Source organism: Lemur catta, chromosome 14, assembly GCF_020740605.2.
Source record: "Lemur catta isolate mLemCat1 chromosome 14, mLemCat1.pri, whole genome shotgun sequence".
Taxonomy (NCBI): Eukaryota; Metazoa; Chordata; class Mammalia; order Primates; family Lemuridae; genus Lemur; species Lemur catta.
In genome coordinates this window covers 4,008,275-4,026,872 of record NC_059141.1, presented here as the reverse complement: position 1 = coordinate 4,026,872, position 18,598 = coordinate 4,008,275, and the positions used below count along the sequence as shown (strand labels likewise).

At 44.4% G+C, this 18,598-nt stretch overlaps 1 protein-coding gene across 3 annotated transcripts in view; it reads left to right on the top strand.

Annotated features, from left to right (window-relative positions):
• DOCK1 (dedicator of cytokinesis 1) overlaps window positions 1-18,598 on the top strand; it is a 469,449-nt gene that overhangs the window by 386,913 nt on the left and 63,938 nt on the right. For all 3 annotated transcript variants that reach the window (XM_045569235.1, XM_045569236.1, XM_045569237.1), the window contains 3 exons: window positions 7,634-7,782; window positions 16,726-16,811; window positions 16,998-17,154. In XM_045569235.1, the coding sequence (XP_045425191.1) occupies window positions 7,634-7,782; window positions 16,726-16,811; window positions 16,998-17,154 (392 nt within the window). The remainder of the gene's footprint in view (window positions 1-7,633; window positions 7,783-16,725; window positions 16,812-16,997; window positions 17,155-18,598) is intronic.

Below are 18,598 nucleotides of genomic sequence, written 5' to 3'. Positions count from 1 at the left end.
AATGTCTTGAATCCCAGGTGAGTCATGATGTTGGCCCTGTTTGTCAGTATTGGGGTACCTTAATCTGAATGGCTTCTGTCCAGTGGACAGCAACTGCTGCTCTTTGTAGTAACTGTTTTCAGTAATTGAGAGATAGGAGACCAAAGGAGAGGAAAGAAAATCTATTGGTGGAACGAAAAAAAAACCAGATCGATAGAGCTCCCTCTTGTGTTGGTGAGCATGTTGCTTAGAACTCCATTGCCTCCTGGCATTGCCAACATTTGCTGGGTTCCCTCGGTTTCTCATGCGCCAAACCGTGTAGCGCAGCCTACGGTGACATTTGCCATCACTTTTGTACTCAGTTGCCCAGAATCTACCTTCTGAAGGGTTAATTTGACTACTCAAACCTGGATCCTGTACTTAGGTACACTGCCACCAGGTGGTGGCAGCCTAACGTGCTCCTGCGATGAAAGCAATAAAGGATATGTGTGTTTATGATGTGAAACTAATACAACTTTATTTTTCATCATTAACAATAACAAGGAATTCTCTATTAAAGTTTTAGCCAATATGACATGTAATTCTTTTAGATACGTCCCTTAAAGAAATAAGTGTTTAATACTAATGTGGTATCGTCTCACCGTTGTTCATGTGCCCGCTATGAATCTGGCCTCTCTCCTCGTTGCTACCTGGCTCTCTCCAGCCCCCAGCCTCAGCCCACAGGCCGTGGAGGGGCTGGCGCTCTTGCCCAGGTCCTGAGTGAGGAGGGCTTCAGTTGCATTTCCTGCCTCAGGATTGCTGGGCTTTTGCTTCCTTCCCTCAAGTTGGCACGAGAAGCCGACAGTGACTTGTTGTTCTTGGGCTTCTACTCTCCCGCTGCCCCAGACAATCCTTTCTCTACTTCACTCTGTTTGTCCGACGGCATCTGGGTTTCGCCTGCTCCACCAGGGCTGCCACGCCGCAGCTGCCTCCCAAGACACCTCCTTCCTGGTGGGTGCCAGCTCCGCGCAGCGACTGGGAAGCGCAGCTGGAAAGATGCGGAAAGGAACAGTGTGGTAAAAGCTAAACGTGGATTTTGACGAAGGTGTGCAACTGGGCTCCACCGCCCTCCTGAACTCCCTGGGAGGAGGCAGGAGCAGGGTGTTGAGGGCCACTCCTGCCACTGTGGTCAGCAAGGTCGTGGCAACCTCTTTTCAGCCCGAGCCAGATTTCCCCAGAGGGACCTTTGGTTCCTCATCCTTCCTTAGTTCCCTGACGTCAGCAGACATGTGAAGGAAGGGCGTGGCTCATCTCAAGGGAATGTTCTGAGAATTCTCAAACATTTGTCTTTCTGCTTATATGAAGGATGGAGTCTTTTTCAGATGGGTCCTTGAAAGAAAAACTATAAGATGCTCTATGGATAACATTGAGAAGATAGAAACTAAGGACTTTCGTTGAACATGAGGCCCAGTTGGGCTTTCAGGAAACCCCCCACAGGAGCCCCCGGGTGGGGCTGAAGAGCGGGTCAGAGTGGCTCTGCTGCCTGTGCCCTTGCCATGCAAAGGGAACCATCGCATCCTGTCTGGGCATCGGTGCTGGGGGCAGCTGAGGACCCCGTAAGAAAATGCTGTGCCAGATCTTTGCAAGTGACTTTGCTGCAGCAGCAGCTTATATATCCAGAAGCCAAATACTGGCTCTGGGCTGTCAGAGGGCCTGGTGATCTCTGCAACGTGGAACCCACCGGGCACCGTCCTGTCCTTGGCCTTCCTGCCATCCCTGGGGGGAGAGTAGGAGCCTGTGCTCTCGAGTCAGGAGAGATGACAATCGGTGATCAGTGGCACCTTGGAGTTTCCATCCAGCCCTGCCCCTGCCTGCCCGTGTGACCTCAGGCACGTGGCTTGGTCTTTCTGGGCTGTAAGACAAAGAGGTAGGACTGAATTTTTCAAGAACCTTCCCATCTTAAATCTCAATAATTCTATGACATATATATATGATGTCAGTAATAAAATGCTAAGGCTTTTAGAATGGGGAGGAGAATTCATGATTCATTCTAATTGATCTCTCTGTGTTCTTTCTTAAAATCATTCTCTGGCAGATGCATTTGTCATTTGCTCTGGCAGGACAGATGGCACGACCCACGCCAGGCAGGGACTGTGCTTAGCCCTGGGAGAGAGAGGCAGGAGCAGGTGACAGGGACCTTCTGAGAGATGGCCAGGCTCCCAGGGTAGACCTGAGACCTCTCTTCTGGACACAGGCTCTCTCTGAGGTCATCTTTTACCCTGGCCCTTCGTGAAACAGTGGCACCTCCTTTTTCTGAGTCATTGCATTTCAACTCTAAAGTACAAACTGTGGGTTGTTTATTTCCCCCAAGAGGACAGTTTCACACGGGCTCCCAAAGGAAGGTACTTCATGCTCAATAGCTCACTAATATTTTCCCATCATTTGCAATAACTAGAGACACCCACCCTAGCAGAGGTTCCAATGGGTCATTACACATGAAAGTGCTTCCTTCTCCCGGTAAATAGCCATTGCTGCCACACAGCTCACCCTGGCCCCTTAGAGCCCCCAAGGGCCCCCAACCTGCTCTCTGCTATCCCTCAACCACAGGGTCCCTGCCTGGTATAGAGGGAACCCCCAAAACTCAGCAGGAGCCACAGCAGCCCAGAGGTCACTGCCTGGTGGGTGCTTCAGTTTGGGGTTTTGTTTTCTTTAAGTATTTTTAGCGTCACCCCTGGAGTCCCTGAGACTGACCACCACTGAAACTGGCTCCATGTCATTTTGTGCCATCTGCCATAACAGCAAAGATGGAAGGAAAGACGCGCCCAGGGGAGGGCACGTTTCTCTGTGGTGCCCCTCCCAGCCCTGGGAAAGGCCCAGCCTTCTCAGGACACACACTTCGGTCTGCCTCAGACTTTTAAAGCCTTTTCAGAACAGTGGGTTTTCTTGACATTATCTGTCATTATGCTCCAAATAGGCCAAGTCAAGCGACAAGAGACTTAAATGCAGTTAAGAGAGCACATTTCCCCGTTCCTTCCTGTCAGTTGCTGATTTGAATGTGGTGATTAATGTGTAAGATGTGTTTTTTGCAGCTTTTTAGCTGGGAACATCCACTCTGACCTTGGAAGTGACCAAGAGGTTGAAAGTAAACCATGACCGTGGCCAATTAAAGGCAGGGACTTGGAAACAGCAAGAAATAATAATCAGCCACCAGAATTGGGTTCTTTATTTGTAAAATAATTAAGTTCTTTTTAAAAGTTAAAGAGATAACAATAAAAGCATCAGGCTGCCTCCGTGTGGCTGCATAGGTTCATCCTCAGGCACCTGGCTCCTTCTCATCCCAGGTATTTGGGAGTGTCATTGCCAAAGCCACCACCCTTGAAATTTATAACAGCATATCTTGACTTCCCAGGATGTACACAGTCTATTTTCTATACAGGTTTTTTATTTTTATTTTTTTAAGTGGGCTTGGGTTTGGAAACAGACTGGCAGGATGATAGAGCTGGCTGTGCCAAGAAAATAAAAATAGAAATCATAGGCCGGGCACGGTGGCTCACGCCTGTAATCCTAGCACTCTGGGAGGCCGAGGCAGGTGGATCCCTCGAGGTCAGGAGTTCGAGACCAGCCTGAGCAAGAGTGAGACCCCATCTCTACCAAAACTAGAAAGAAATGATTTGGACAGCTAAAAATCTATATATAGAAAAAATTAGCCAGGCATGGTGGCGCATGCCTGTAGTCCCAGCTACTCGGGAGGCTGAGGCAGTAGGATCGCTTAAGCCCAGGAGTTTGAGGTTGCTGTGAGCTAGGTTGATGCCACGGCACTCACTCTAGCCCGGGCAACAAAGCAAGACTCTGTCTTAAAAAAAAAAAAAAAAAAAAAAAAATTTGAAATCATATATATATATATATATATATCTCATCTTACCATTAGTCACCTGTGACTCAATCAGGCCTTGAGCCAAATGCCCCACAAAACTGCTTCTTCCTTGAGCCTTTCCAATAACACGTGCGGCTCGCTGAGAGGAGTGGCCCGGATCGCGCCTCCTCCATGCCCAGCCACAAAACAAGGATCTGGGGTCTGTTTTGCTCGATTTAATACCAGTGCAAACACGGCCCTGCCCCGTGGGACAGCGCTGCATGATTCTTTCCCTCTCCAATCTGTCATGTGTAGAGTCTGAAAGGGGAAATCAAAAGCAGGCTCTTTCTCAAAAGAAAAAGGGGGGAAATGTGCTTATTTACCCAACTCTTGAGTTATTTATCAAAGCGTGTCTGGGAGGCAGCCTGCTGCAGCACCTGATCTTCTGCGCTGACTTGATTTACCCTTTGTTTGTTAAACCCACACCCTGTGCCCGATCCAGCCAGAGCAAATGTGCTCAGGGCATGATCTTTATCTACTGCGTTAGCTTTGGGATATTTTTCATGCAAGGATTCCCTTCATGGGTATTTTGGTGGGGGAGCTGGGAAAATTGTGTGCTTTTCATTAAAAACTCATATACAATATGGCCTAATCAGTTTGGCTGATGGTGGAGTTTTTCGCTCTGCCTGCCCTTGTGTACCTAGAGATTTTCCTGGGATGAGACTATGTTTATGTCCCAGATTTCTAACACTGGTGATTGTAAAGAGATAATTTAAACACCCAGGGGGAGGCTGCTGACTAGGGAGGGCCCAGCTCCAGTAGAGAACAAGGGGCCATTCCCAGGGGAAGCCCCTCCATGCTCTGCAGCTGGCATAAAGGCTCCAGGTGTGGGGTTAGAGGATTTTCCAGCGGCAACTGCAAGACTGTTAAGGTAGCCTGAGGTGAAATACTCACTTCATCCTCCTATGACTCTTCCTTTGTCTCAAAAGGAGCAAGAAAAGTACAGCTTCTCTTTTTGGAAATCTGTACTGCTGGACTCACCTTGATGCTTATTGACTCCAAACCTGAGTTCATCATTAAATTTGAGCAAGATTTGCTTCAGGGGAAATCCACAATGCAAATATCAAAAAAAAAAAAAAGAGAGAGAGAGAGAAAGAAACAGATGAATGCCAGAGAACGTCACCCACCACGACTTGCTCACTTTGGAGACCGTTGGTTTGCGAAGGTTAAACCCCCAGGGATGTCACTATCCATAGAACTCAGCGCCAGCTCAGACCAATGGGTTTTCTGTACTAACAGGAAGGGTAATGATCAAAGGTGAAGAAACCATCATTTGTGTACGTTATTTTTCCAATTCTTGCTTCTACAACCACTTGTTACTGCTATGTTTCTCCTACCTTGGAACAATAAAACCTGGTGGTGACAGACAGAACTTTATGACACCGAGACTGTTGTTGATAAACAACACCCTGTCACCATCATCTCTTTTCTGAAACATTAGCTCTGACATTTTTTAGGCATAATACAAGGAAAGTGTCACCTGAGAGACTGGATATAATAGCATTTTCAAGGGAATGCTTTGCAGCAGTTACACACCTTTCAGAAGCATTAAGCATTTGGGAAAGTGATGAGAATCACGCTGTGATAGCCTTAGTCAAAATATTAATTATTTAGTAAAAGTTAAGAATAAGATTTTAATTATATTCAGATTCCTAATTGGAGGTTACATTTTGTGTTTTTGTCCTCCCAATAAAAATTCATTTAGGCTAATTATGAGGATGCTGTATTTCTTAAGTACAGTTATTTATACTAGCCACATTTGTTTAATGGTTCTCAGAAATCTATATTAGCTGAGTTGTAAAGAAAACTAAATTCTTTCCAATATCCATTGTGTTTCCTGATTGGGTAAAAATATTAGTAAGATTGGTTAACTGTGGATAAATTGCTGGTGTTAATTTTAAAAAGTTGCAAATATTTCATTCAGGAATTTAATTTATTGTACATTCCTCTGTTGTATGTCAGAAATGAAATGATGTTAGTTATAGTGTGGTGAAATGAAAATAAGTCAAGATTTCTGAAATTAAAGACAAGAGGGTAGGATTTTAAGAGTAGTCTTAAAAGACCACTCGACAGGCCCTGCCGCTACATGTAATCACATCACCTTAAACAAGGCTAAGGCCCCTTCAGAAGTGAGTTTTCCAGCAGCTTCCTTCTAGAGGCACAGCATTGAGACAGTGAAACGAGCTTGGCGGTTGCTACAGCTTCCGCACTCTGTGGTCTCACAGACCTTCCTCCACTCACTGCAAGCTCTTTATAAGCTCACTCATGTCACCCCTTGTCCTCTGGAACTTAGAAGCAGCCCACTCAGAGGGCATGGGAGCCACTGTGCCCTGTGGCAGCGAACCCCACAACTAGCAAGAGGGAGGTACTGATCACTGAGTCAGACCTATTTGCAGACTTCTCTGCTCAGTTGTTGGATTTTCCAATAGTGATTATAAGTTAGCGTCTAAGTCAAAGACACAGGCCCGAAAAGGCAAGATAACCACAATTTCCAACAAAAGAAACTGAAGTAGCAAAGGAAAAAGTTTGTGTGCTTGCAAGAAGCCAGTCTCTACTTCCTGGGGGATTTATTTGAGAATTGTAATATCCTGGCAATGTTGGATAAAATGAAAGATCACCAACCTCCATGTAGTTTACAATTAAGGTAGACAAATCAGGGAGTGGTGTGGGTCGCTCTCACATTGCTGTTTCACAGGAGAGGGGAGGGTCCAAGGGCTGCGAAAAGATTCTCTGACAAGCAAACAGGGAAGGAATCAGTAAAATGAGGGCCACAGCTGAGGCTATCGAATCTCAGGCCCAGGTTCAAATTCTGCTCCTCTAGTCCACTGAACAGCTCCTTCAACAGCCTTGGAAACAGCCTGGTTTCCTCACCTGTGAAATGGGCTAAGAAGGTACTCATCTCAGAAGGTTACCATGACAATTCAGTGAGATGGTGCTTTCCACTAGGCTGGTCATGTAACAAGTACTTAGTAAATGTTAGCTAGTATTGTAATATTCATTATTATTCACAATGACCATATTATTTGTATTTAAAAAAAACTTTTGTAAAATATTTCCCTGAATAAAAATCTTATCTGGAACAAGATAGGTGAGATAAAGTTAATAAAGTAGTTCTTTAAAAAAGGATTTTCCTATCAAACAGTAGCTAAAAAAAGTAGAATCATTCCTATTTTTACAGTTTCATACTGATGCCTGTGCTTTGATTTGCTTTGATTATAGTGATTTGGAAAGTTACAGAAATCACTGTGCATTATTTACAGAGGTACCAAATTGCAAACTCATCTTCATAAGATCTTGTAGATAGGAAGGACCCAAGAGACCATCTGCTCTCCCTCATTTGTTGAATCTTGTTCTTCTCATTGTTCACAAAGTTAGTTGCTGAGACACCCAACTCCCAGCCCCTGCTCCATCCAAAACTGAGTCTCAGCTGCTGGTGTCCTTAAACTATGTGATGCCATTATCTACTTGTGAAAGGGGGTTTGTCTCCTGGGACAGACAAAGTCATGACTGCAGGCCTTACATTGTACGGATCTTTGACTAGCTTCACTTGTAACATTCGGGATACAAATGTTACGAGTGAAATGTTGTAACACCTTGAACATGTTGAATGCTGGAAATGTTCAATTGCTACTGAGAAACAGATGCACATTCCCAAGAGCTTCCTGCTCAAAGTCACAATGATCTGTGTTTTGTTTTCTCCATTGAAGCCCATTTTGGAATCCTTTTTTAAAATTTCTGAATAATCTATTTCTTTATTCCAAGGTCAACACAAGATAAAGTTCATTCCAGAAATGGTGGGCCCAATATTAGAAATGACACTAATTCCTGAGACAGAACTGCGCAAAGCCACCATCCCCATCTTCTTTGACATGATGCAGTGTGAATTTCATTCAACCCGAAGCTTCCAAATGGTAAGGACAGAGATGTGCAGTAAGTGGCCTGGGGAGATGAAGGGGATAAGCCTGAAAACCTTGAAAGAAACTTTAGATAATTCTAGAGTGAAAGGTGCTGAACACGGAAAACATAATTCCCTACAGCTTAAGAGAGAAAAAGCCTGTGATTTTCCTTATTGAAGAAGCTTATCATTCTTTGCCCTCAATTTTAGGAAGAATTATTCTCAATTTTTAGCTTTTACTTATTTTAATCTGGATTTACTTACACATGAAACCCTGGATAAAAGTCTCTTTCTCCCCCTCCTTGGTATGTACACTTTAGAATGTTTGATTAAATGTTATTTATCATATTCTCTCAGAATGGCTTATTGCAGAGTTAAATTATTTTGAAATCCAAAGTTTTTGTTTTTATTCTTTTACGTGTGTATCTCGGTTTTTTAACCTGTGCAATGGAATTGATGAAAATTCCTCAGTAAAGTGCTCGAAACATACTGTAGCAACATGAAGGACGAACTCTGAATAACTTATGCTTGAGGAGTATTGAAAATCTCCTTCCCTGGATCCATGAAAATAAGTATAGTGTTTGTGTATTCACAGGTTGGAACACACACCCACACATACACATATACACATGCATGCTCACACACACACACGTACTCACATTTCTCCTTAGTGCACTAATGGTTTGGCCATGATGCTTTATAGGAGGAATAAGCCAATCCCAAATAGTAGGGAATCCTCTGAATTGAAAGGTACCTTTTAAAAAATGTTATAGCAATTCAAATAAATGCATATACTGAGCATTTTACATAGATTTTTATGGAATTTTGAGAAAATTTTTATACTGGAGAGAAATCAAACCTTCATCAATCAAGGTAGTATGATTTTAGTGGGATCTAATATTTAAAGGGCAGATTTTCCTTACATTTTACTTTATTATTGAAAAGAGTTTTGAATAATCTGTAGATTTTCATTGGTCAGTCTTTATCATATTGCATGAAGGCAGTATTCATGAAAAACAATTTTACTATTTCCTAGAACAGAAAAGAGAGATACAAAACAGAAACACCTTCCACACTTCGAATAAGAATGGAGTTCAGATGCTGAAGTCTGGTAGACTGTGATTCCCAGGCTTAGCCATGTACTACCTGGGTCTTGAACAAATCACTCAACATCTTTAAGTTTCTAAATCAAAGTAACATTGGTATAAAATAGAATCTGCCAGAAAGGGGTATTATGATAGTGAAATAAAATCAGAACTATAAAGCCCTTAGCTCAGTGCCTGACACCATAAAAGATGTCCGTTGATGTTGCCCTTTGCCCTGATTGCAAGGCTAGAAGCTCAGCCTCTATCTGGGTCTTTGTGGGGCACAGGGACAGCCTGCAGGGTGAGTCCCCAGCATCTGAGGACCTGGGCATGGCCGTTCCTCTGGGGCTGGACCCTAAAGCCTGGGAGGAGTGCACATGAGATGAGCAGGGTCTGACTGCCGGAGGAGTTATTCCCCTTACACACTCACGGCTGTGCCCCAAAACCCACTGCAAAGGATCCTAATACCTGGCTGGGATATCATCATTTGTTTTTTGTATTTTGATTCACTAGGCAGTTTGTAAGGTGACTGGTGATTATTGTTTTGATATTATTCCTACAGTGGGCAGTAGAGAGGGCTGTATGTTATTTTATTATGATGTAATGTCTGTTGGGCAAGGTAGAGCAGTATTAGTACTCCCCTCTCACTACCTTCCTCCCTCCCTTCCTTCCTTCCTTTCTTCTTTTTCATGGGAGCAGAAGTTCTCCCTACATTTAGTTTTTGTAATGTTAAAGAGAATTCATTTAATAAAGAACAGATGTTTTTGTTTCTTTGGTCCACGATCAGTCTTTGTACATACGTAATGTAATGTAAACATTATATCTGGATTTTTGGTTATGTTCTTTTTGTTTGGCAATATATCAAACATATTTGCCTTAATTACAACACAGTCACCATGATTTTAATGAAAGCATAACATTTCATAAAATGAAGTGACTATCATTTACATATCTATCCCCTATAGCTGGGCATTTAGGTTGTTTGCAGATTTTCACTCCTGTAAATGTGCTGTAAACACATTCAAGCATACAGCTTGAATTTAATTTGAAAGCTTTCCCAGTATACAGTCTCAAAAATGCAATTACTGATTCAAAATATTTTTGTAACTTTTGACATTATTGCCAAATTCTTTGATATTATTGCCATAAGATTCGACCCATCTCTGTTGCTGCTGGCACTAAATCCTGGTCCCAATTTCACTGCCAACTCACTGGAACCATGAATTATAATTTAAAATGCTTTTTCCTAGGCAGAAAAGTCATCTGACTTTTTGAATGATATATAAATCAGGCCCAAAGAAAGATTTTGTGAAAAAATGCTATTAAATTAAAGAATCAGGCAAAGGGAGGAGGGGGAGCATATTCATATAGATATATGTCACCAGCACTGAAGACTAAGATCAAAAGTCTTTAAAACGTCATATTTGTCATTTGGGTTAAAATAAGGTCAAGGGCAGTTAGAGAAAGATGAGTAAGAGTTTGGTTTCTGAATTGTTACCTTTCTTCCTCACATTCTTTTTGTCTCATTGCTGTCTAACTCTAGCTTTAAAATATCCTACAACAATCTTCTGAGGAAGTGCTTCATTTCCCCCAATTTATAGGGGCCCCAGGGCTGCTGGGAAATGCTCTGAAGTTAATGAGGCCACAGAAGTTTTGCCTCCGTTCTTAACACTGTCTTCCCCATTGAAACCTCAAAATCTGTCCAGTATTAGGAGATAAAGCCAAACAGATTTTAAATAATACCATGAAGTAGTTATGTACCTTCAATTCCATCTCTTAAGCTACCAGCAATTTCACTAGCACAAAACATGCCTTGCCTGGTGTGTAAATTCAAGCACAAGTGTGAGGACAGAGAACCCACTCCCAGGCTGCACGTGGTCAGCTGCTTGCATTTTGGTTAATAGTCATTGGCTGTTCATTTGTGCTGTCGTCTGCTTGGACCTCTCTAGACAAGGGATTGCATACACTGAAGGTTTTTTAAATTAAGGCAAAAAAACTGAAACTTGTGAAAGAATCTCTCTTCTGTGTCCATCTTTTCCTGTGAATTGGGAAAAGATCAATATTCCCTTCTGTGGGGTTGGCCCACCCCCGCTAGGTGAAATGCCCCAAACACACAGCATTGTCCCCCTTTCTACTGGTCTCCTTGTCACTTGGTTTTCTGGGTGCAGGTCACACTGGCCTGGCCTTTGCTTGCTCCCTTGGCCTCCGTGAAAGTTGGTTGTGACGACTGGTCAGTCCCTCCTCTGTCTCACCTGCAGCACTCGTCCATTCCACCCCGTCACTGTTACGCCAGCCCGGGCCTCTCCTGGGCCACAGCATTTGTCTCTTGACTTGTTCTTTCCATCTTTTCTAACTTCTTTCTGCTCTAAGTACAGCTCATCCTCTGCCCTCTGGTCTTCCTGAAGCAGAGGGGTTGGCCCCTAGCTTGCAGGTGATGTGGGTGACTGTGTAGCGAGGGGCAGGTGGACAGCACACCAGGGCACAGCCAGCCACCCCGCCTGCCCTTCCATCCCAGAGCTTCTGGGGCAGTGTGGGAGATGGTTGGCTGCTGTTTAACTAATCCACTGCAAATCCAATTATCTTACCTTATTAGTCACATCAACAAGGGCTTAAATTGCCTCCACTTTTAAAGCAGATGTGCAAACCTAATGGAGTGAGGGGAAGACATGACGGTCTTTTGTTTTTACAAAACTTTAACATTATGAACGTATGATATAGCTTATTTTTTTAAAATTGCTGTGTCTTTCAGAATGGAGCCATTAACATGGTACAATTCTGAAATATGAAATAATACATCATGTCTGAGTTGTTTTATACTCTTACAGCTGGGGTGGAGAGGGGACTTGCTGGATTCAGAAGAAAAACCCATCCTTTCACTCAAGATTAAACTGCCTCAAACTGTTAGTGGAATTCCAAAAGCAGGTGTCACAAATTGGCTTTCCTAAGTTGCCCAGAGTTGCGGCTCTTGTGTTCATCAGCCACAGTGAAGGGCGTTTCTTGAGAATGTTCCTTCATATACATTTCCCTGAAGAGCCTATTACTCTCTTGTTTCTACTTTTGCAAAAAAGAGCACAGATCTTCCATCAGAATGGGCATGTCCTTGCGCATGTCCTGTCTCTCCAGGGTCTGTGTTGAATGGGCTTTCTTGGTGGTGGCCTGCAGTTACCCATTCACCTGCTGTGTCCTCCCTGTGGCCTGGGACACTCTTTTGGGGGCTGCAGTGAGTGCCTGAGGTCAGCCTGACTGCATTTGCTCAGGGCAGGTCCTCACAGGTGATGGAAACCTCTGCAAAGGGCTGTGGACTAAGGGTCTCTGATGCTCATGGAATCACCTGAGAGGGGCCACGCTGTGCCAGGGACCTGGCAGCAAGGGATGGAGTTGACCTGAACCAGTGGGAAGGAGCTTGGACCGGACAGAAGCATATGAGATGGGAGGTCCCCATGTGTACACAGTGGCCTTGAGTTCTTTTAGAAATCCTTTCTTCCTGCAAAATAATGTGCTTCATTGTGGGCTGATGTCCACTGCCATGGCAGACCTGTGGTCCATTGAAAGGAAGACATGAGAACTGGATGCTGTGTGATGTTTCTGGGATCTGAGCAGCTCTCACTGATTCATTCTCATCCTTCTTTGTGCGATGACCAGGATGGTGCCACCTCTGGAGGGTTTCCTTCTCTTCCCTGGTGCCTGTGTTGTGGATACTATGAGCAGCAGGGAGGGAAAAACACACGTGACAGCCTCCACTCGATGCCCACGGCAGCTATGCACCTTGGGGAGGCAGCTATCATTGACCCAAAGGGACCCCATCCACCTGCTGCATCGCTTGGTGCCCCTGAGGGATTTCCCTGCCCCGTCCATGTGAGTCTCCAGTCAGCAGAAGCCCATTTCTCGTTTTCTGGTTATCCTGGTCCTTCCAGCCCTTTCTAAGAATCTTAGGATCTGGGTACCCCACCCCTTCTCCTAAATCGTCCCCTCCTGTTGCTCCTACCAGAACTAGTTCCTGAGCACACATCCTCTGCTCCCCTTCCTTATAGTTCGCCAACTCCTGGAGCTGCCCCCACAGCCATGTTCCTTGTCCCACCCTAGTGGAGATTCTGGGATCTGCTAAGCTAACATGGGAGAGGTTAGCAGGCATCAGTATCTTCACGCCCTTCCCCCGGGGTCCACTGAGCAGAGTCTGGTGTTGGTCACAGGAGTTGAGCCCTCCCCGGGCCTCAAACCGACCTTTCCCCTCACACTGCGAACCTGTCCTCCAGTGAGCACCACGGAGTCTCAGCCTCACTTAGGGTTTTTCTTCATAATGAAAAGCATACTTGAAAATTCTTTCCTGGCATCTTTTTAAAGAATTCCCTTTGTTATGCCTTTGGAAAATACAGAGCTAACAGCTGAGAATTGCAGCAAATGACCAGAGGGACCATATACCATTAATTACATTGCTAATGTATTTAGCAGACCGCATCCATAGATTTCAGATTTCACCCAGCTGTTGATAACCTGTAAGCCCTCGATCAAGGTGGGGAAGTGTTTGTACAAACCTTTCCACTCCACCCAGCTTCCTACCATGCTCCTGCATGACCCCAAATCTCTTCTATGAAAGCATATTCCCGGATGTCTGGAAGGTGCAGGCCTGATTATATACATTTATAAATGCATTTTAGCAAGAATGGTAAATCTAACCCAAATAAAAAATTATATGTTCCAAATCAAATATAATTGGCTTTTGGATTATCCATTACTGGGATCCTTCTCTCCACGATCTCTCAAATACATGTGCCCATAACCCATGGTTAACTGTGGCAGTGGGTGGTGAAAGCAGTGGTTCCTTTCTAAGTTAATTGAGTTAACTGTGACGTCGATCTCACTTTGAGCACAGCCCCCCAGCCCAGTCATGTTCAATTTAACAGCACCTTTCCGAAAGCCTTAATTCATAAGTGCCCTCTTATGTTTCATGTTCTTGGAGGGCAGCTGAGATCAGATGCTTAGAAATGCTCTGTTCAATATTTTAAGTTGGACACCCCATGGATATTTTTGTAGCAATATTGGTGATTCAGAAAAGAGAAGAAAATATAATGATTTTGCTTATCATATGAGAGTGCCTCTGCCACCTTTTGAGCAACACAGTAAACCCTTGCTAATTTTATCCTAACCGTAGAGAATCCTGTTGCCAATCACCAGACAGCATGCATTTACAAGTAAGATAATAAACATGATTTTTAGAAAACCAGCTCTGCTCTATCAGGAAGTGTACTATCTCCAATTTATTTGGACAGGATCATTTAATTCTGATTATAGTAACAGTTCATAGCACACTAGGAAACCTATTCTAGTATATTCTGTAAAAATTAAGGAAGACCCTGGAATTAGAGACTAGACACGGATCTCTGGTATTGAATCGCTGATAAACAGAACAGGGTTGCCAGGTGTTTGTGTAAATTACTTAGTTTAGATTCGAGGTTAGTAAAATTAGAATCAGCTGCGTTCTGATCTACTTATCATTCATCCACTCTTTTTAGAAAACATTAAATTCATCAGTCAAAATTTGATAAGCGGCATACTTAAGTAGCTGTAGCTTCCTCAGTGCCTGTGTTTGTGGCAGCTAGATTTACATGGAAGCAGAGAAAACATGCAATTTTCATAAAGTAGACTCCAAGTTCAAATACCTTCTGATTGAGGAGTAATGAACAACTTCAAATGCCTGTGCGTGTCTGCCCATGTCAGGAGAAGGCATGTTTTTCTGCACGCTGTGTCTTCCTCATTATCAGTACTCATTAAACATATGTGAAATTGGATCATATGTGTTAATTAAATTTAGTTTTATTTTGTATCTCGATTATTTGTTCGGAATCATCCGCACTCATCAAACACTTATTCTTTGGAGTTCCCATCATGACAGCGTCTGAGATGGGACTGCCTTGAAATGCCAACTTTGGGGCTACTAGCAAGTGATCTATATCTCCCTTATGTAAGATTCTAGAAATAACTGCCTTGTGAAGAGCAGAGTAGTAGTGGTTAGTTTCAAAAGGTTGTTATTTGACAGTAAAAGTCATTTCATGAGATTCCAGGTTTAAAAAAAAAAGTCATCCTTCTTCAATAGAACCATCTCTCTTTCTGTGTTCCTAAAATTGCTGAACTTCCTAGGCCAGACAGAATCAAGGGGAGGTGTTTACTTAGAGGAGGAGTCCATGGAGAAGGTCAAGAAGAATTGGAGAGATTTGCGAAGGTCCAGTTTGCGATGCTGTTGCTGAGCCGTTGGTGTCCAGCAGCCAACCATCCTTCTCTCCATCCCTGCTTTGAGGCTTTGTCTCATGTGTAGCATGATCAAATTGTGGCTTCAGGCAATGTGTCCTGATCGAGGACAAGTGGGGCGTCTGTGCCCTGGGTCTCACCAAAGCCATTGCTTTCTGTTTCTCAGGGGCACCACAGTCAGCTGCCACTGTAGTGGCAGCACCTCTGAGTCACCAGCACAGTAGATGGTGCCAGCAGCATCTGTTGCAGACACTCCAGATGAGCTCTGTTCACCACTTGGCTTGGCTTGCCCAAGAGAGCAGGTTGTGATTTAGCAATCTGCTGGCCCTCTCCTTTACTAGCATATTAAACCCTTCCCAGCTCCATCCGATTTAAGACCCACTCTAGTCAATAACTTACATGCACACAGCACATTCATTCCGTTAGAGCACCAACATCAGGCACTGCTCTAGGTCTTGGGGCTACGGCAATGACCAAGGAAAAAGAAAATCCTTGCTCTCGTGCAGCTTAAACTGTAATGGGATCCCAATATGGTGGGGAGTTGGGGGTTGGGGGTTGTTGCCTGAGAAAGCAGGTGGTTGAACATATCTTTTAAAGACATCCCCGAGATCCTTGTATATATGCCATGATATGCTTGCGCTCCCAACCCTGAATTCAGCTCTTGGTTTCTTAAATTTGTCCTTTGTCCACCTCTTTTAAGTTCAGAGTTTGGATGTCTCCATCTTTATGGGAACTAACACTCTTACAGTCCCCTCTTCCTACTGGCACAAATTGATGGGTACCCTCAGGGCCACCTGCAACATGGGTGTCACCTGGCTGGTGACCGTGGAATCGGAGATGGCCATGAACTCTGCCAGAGACTGGGAAGGGGATGGGGAAACATGTCCATCATTATCCAGGTCATTATTTTCGGCCTAATCAGCCACTTGAAGACATTTTGGAGATTTGCGCCTCCCCAGAATTTAGAGTTTTTCTAAAAGCGTGGATCTGAGAGAGAGTGGGTTCTGAGAACCCTTTCCCAACTCCTAGGAAATCCAACCAGAAGCTTTGGGGAAAAGAAGAAAGGCCAGGAGATGGACCTTCTGAGGTGTCTGCTGGTCTGTCCGTAGGGACTTTGCCCCCTCACTTTTTATAATACGTTTTCAACCGGAGTGAGGTACTTCACTAGGATCTGTCAAGGAATGGCAGTGAAGTGGCCCCTTCAATGTTTTCAGATTGCCGAGAACTCTTCACTGGCAAATGAAACACCATCTGTTCTGTTCTAGGAACCAACAAGCTATTTTAGATGTTACTTGTTCATAGAGATAAAGTTTGAGACATTTTCATGTTGCTCTTTCATTTTCTCCCCCCTACAGTTTTCCTGTCTGTCTTTCTCTGCTTCTTGCTCTTGCCGTCGGAATACGCACTTTCACACTCCATCAACCAGGGAAGGCCGTGAACGGTCCCTCTGGGGCAGGGGGACAACTGCCAGGGGTTCCGGAATGGCAGCTCTAAAATGAAATCAGGCTTCAAAGGCAGAGGGTAACTGTCTGATGATCTCTCGCCAATTTATGTGCCATCGACCGACACTCAAGTCATAAAATGCAATATCCGCCATGCTGATTATTTACGCTTCCTCTGTTTAATTATAGTTTGAAAATGAAATCATCACCAAGCTGGATCATGAAGTGGAAGGAGGCAGAGGAGACGAACAGTACAAAGTGTTATTTGATAAAATGTAAGTGTTGATTAGCAGTGGGATTTATGTCAGAACAGAGACAAAGAGACTGTAATTAGACTACAATGAACTTTGTAGCCCAGAAATAATTAAAACGTGTTAATAATGGAAAATATTTAAAATTGCACCTCAGTCGAGTTTCTTTTTCTGAGTGTGATTAACAAGGTGTGTATAATTATTTTTCAGCCTCTTGGAGCACTGCAGGAAGCATAAATACCTCGCCAAAACGGGAGAGACTTTTGTGAAACTCGTCGTGCGCCTCATGGAAAGACTTTTGGATTATAGAACCATCATGCACGACGAGAACAAAGAAAACCGCATGAGCTGTACAGTCAATGTGCTGGTGAGTGAAACGTTAATTAAATTTTTAGTGTTCACGACACACCGGAAACTGAATCAAGACGTTCTGAAGCCCATCTGACAGCTGGCCACGGAGATTTCCATGGCAGAATGGAGCTTCCTTTGCTGGTTTCCTCGTTCATTGTAGGGAAGGAGTGATGACCTGTTTACAGACCCACTCTGGGTGTTTCCATATCATTCTCCCCCTGGTCAAGAATGATGAGCCACCTTATTTTGTAGCCCAAGTAATGCCTCACTGATTACAGGTCCTAAGGCTTTATTTTTAGGAGACCGTGATCATGTCCTATAGCGCATGGATTCAATGGTGGCCCCCAAAAGGTAGGTCCACCTCCTAATCCTCAGAACCTGGGTATGTGACCTTGTTTGCAAAAAAGAGTCCTTGCAGAGGTAATTAAGTGTCTTGCCATGAGATCATGCTGGATTACCTGGGGCAAGGGTACCTAAATCCAATGACCAGTGTCCTTGCACAAGACGGCAGAGGAGAAGACACAGGAACAGATGAAGGCCATGTGCAGGTGGAGGCAGAGATTGAGGTGATGCGGCCATGAGCCACCAAATACCTGCAGCCCCGGGAGCTGGAAGAAGCAAGGAAAGCTCCTCCCCTAGAGCCTTTGGAGGGCGTATGGCCCTGCTGAGACCTTGATTTCGGATTCTGCCCTCCAGAACCATGAGAGAAGACCTACCTCTTGCTTTAAGTTTGTGGTAATTGGCTACGGCAGCTGCAGGTAACCAGTGCTGGGCAGTGCAGAGAGCAGATGGCCTGGGTGACCTTGGCTGCTGCCATCTGTCAGGCCCTTTGCATTCCTGCTGGTGCTGTGATGTGGCTGGGTTCTGCCCCGTGGATGCCCTCTTCCTGACATAGTGATGAGCCCAGTGAGGCACATCCAGAAACTGCATTAGGCTGATGAGCATTTAGAAAGCTTTCTCACAAGCTCAGCTCCAGAGAGCGGCAGGCAAACCTCATGGCTCTCAGCAGCCATGTGACCCTCACGCCTGGCTTCAGGGCTGTCTGCCTCTTCTCTGCTGCGGCTCCTAAGGAGCCAGAAAGACTGACTCCTGGCTGTGGTAGGGCTTTCCTCAACTTCCCTTGCTTGTCTCTAGGCAGAAATCCAAGCACTACTCCTGTGTTGGTTTGCTTTGCTTTGCTGGATTTCCATGTCGCTGCCTGATCACGGACCACGTGTGGTTGCAAAGCCCTCATTTCCATGTCTGTCCCTTGTGTGGACCTGCAGGCATTTTGAGCTCACAGAAACAGACTTCTGTTCCAGGTGGAATATGACACATCGTTCATTCTTTAAAAGGTCCCCAGAGATGTTTGGATTAAAAAGATAAACCAAAAGGAATGTCTTTACTTCCTGTTCCCTTTGGTATGGACACTGCATCTGCACTTTGCCATGAGGAACTTTGCAGCTAAAACCTCATAGGCA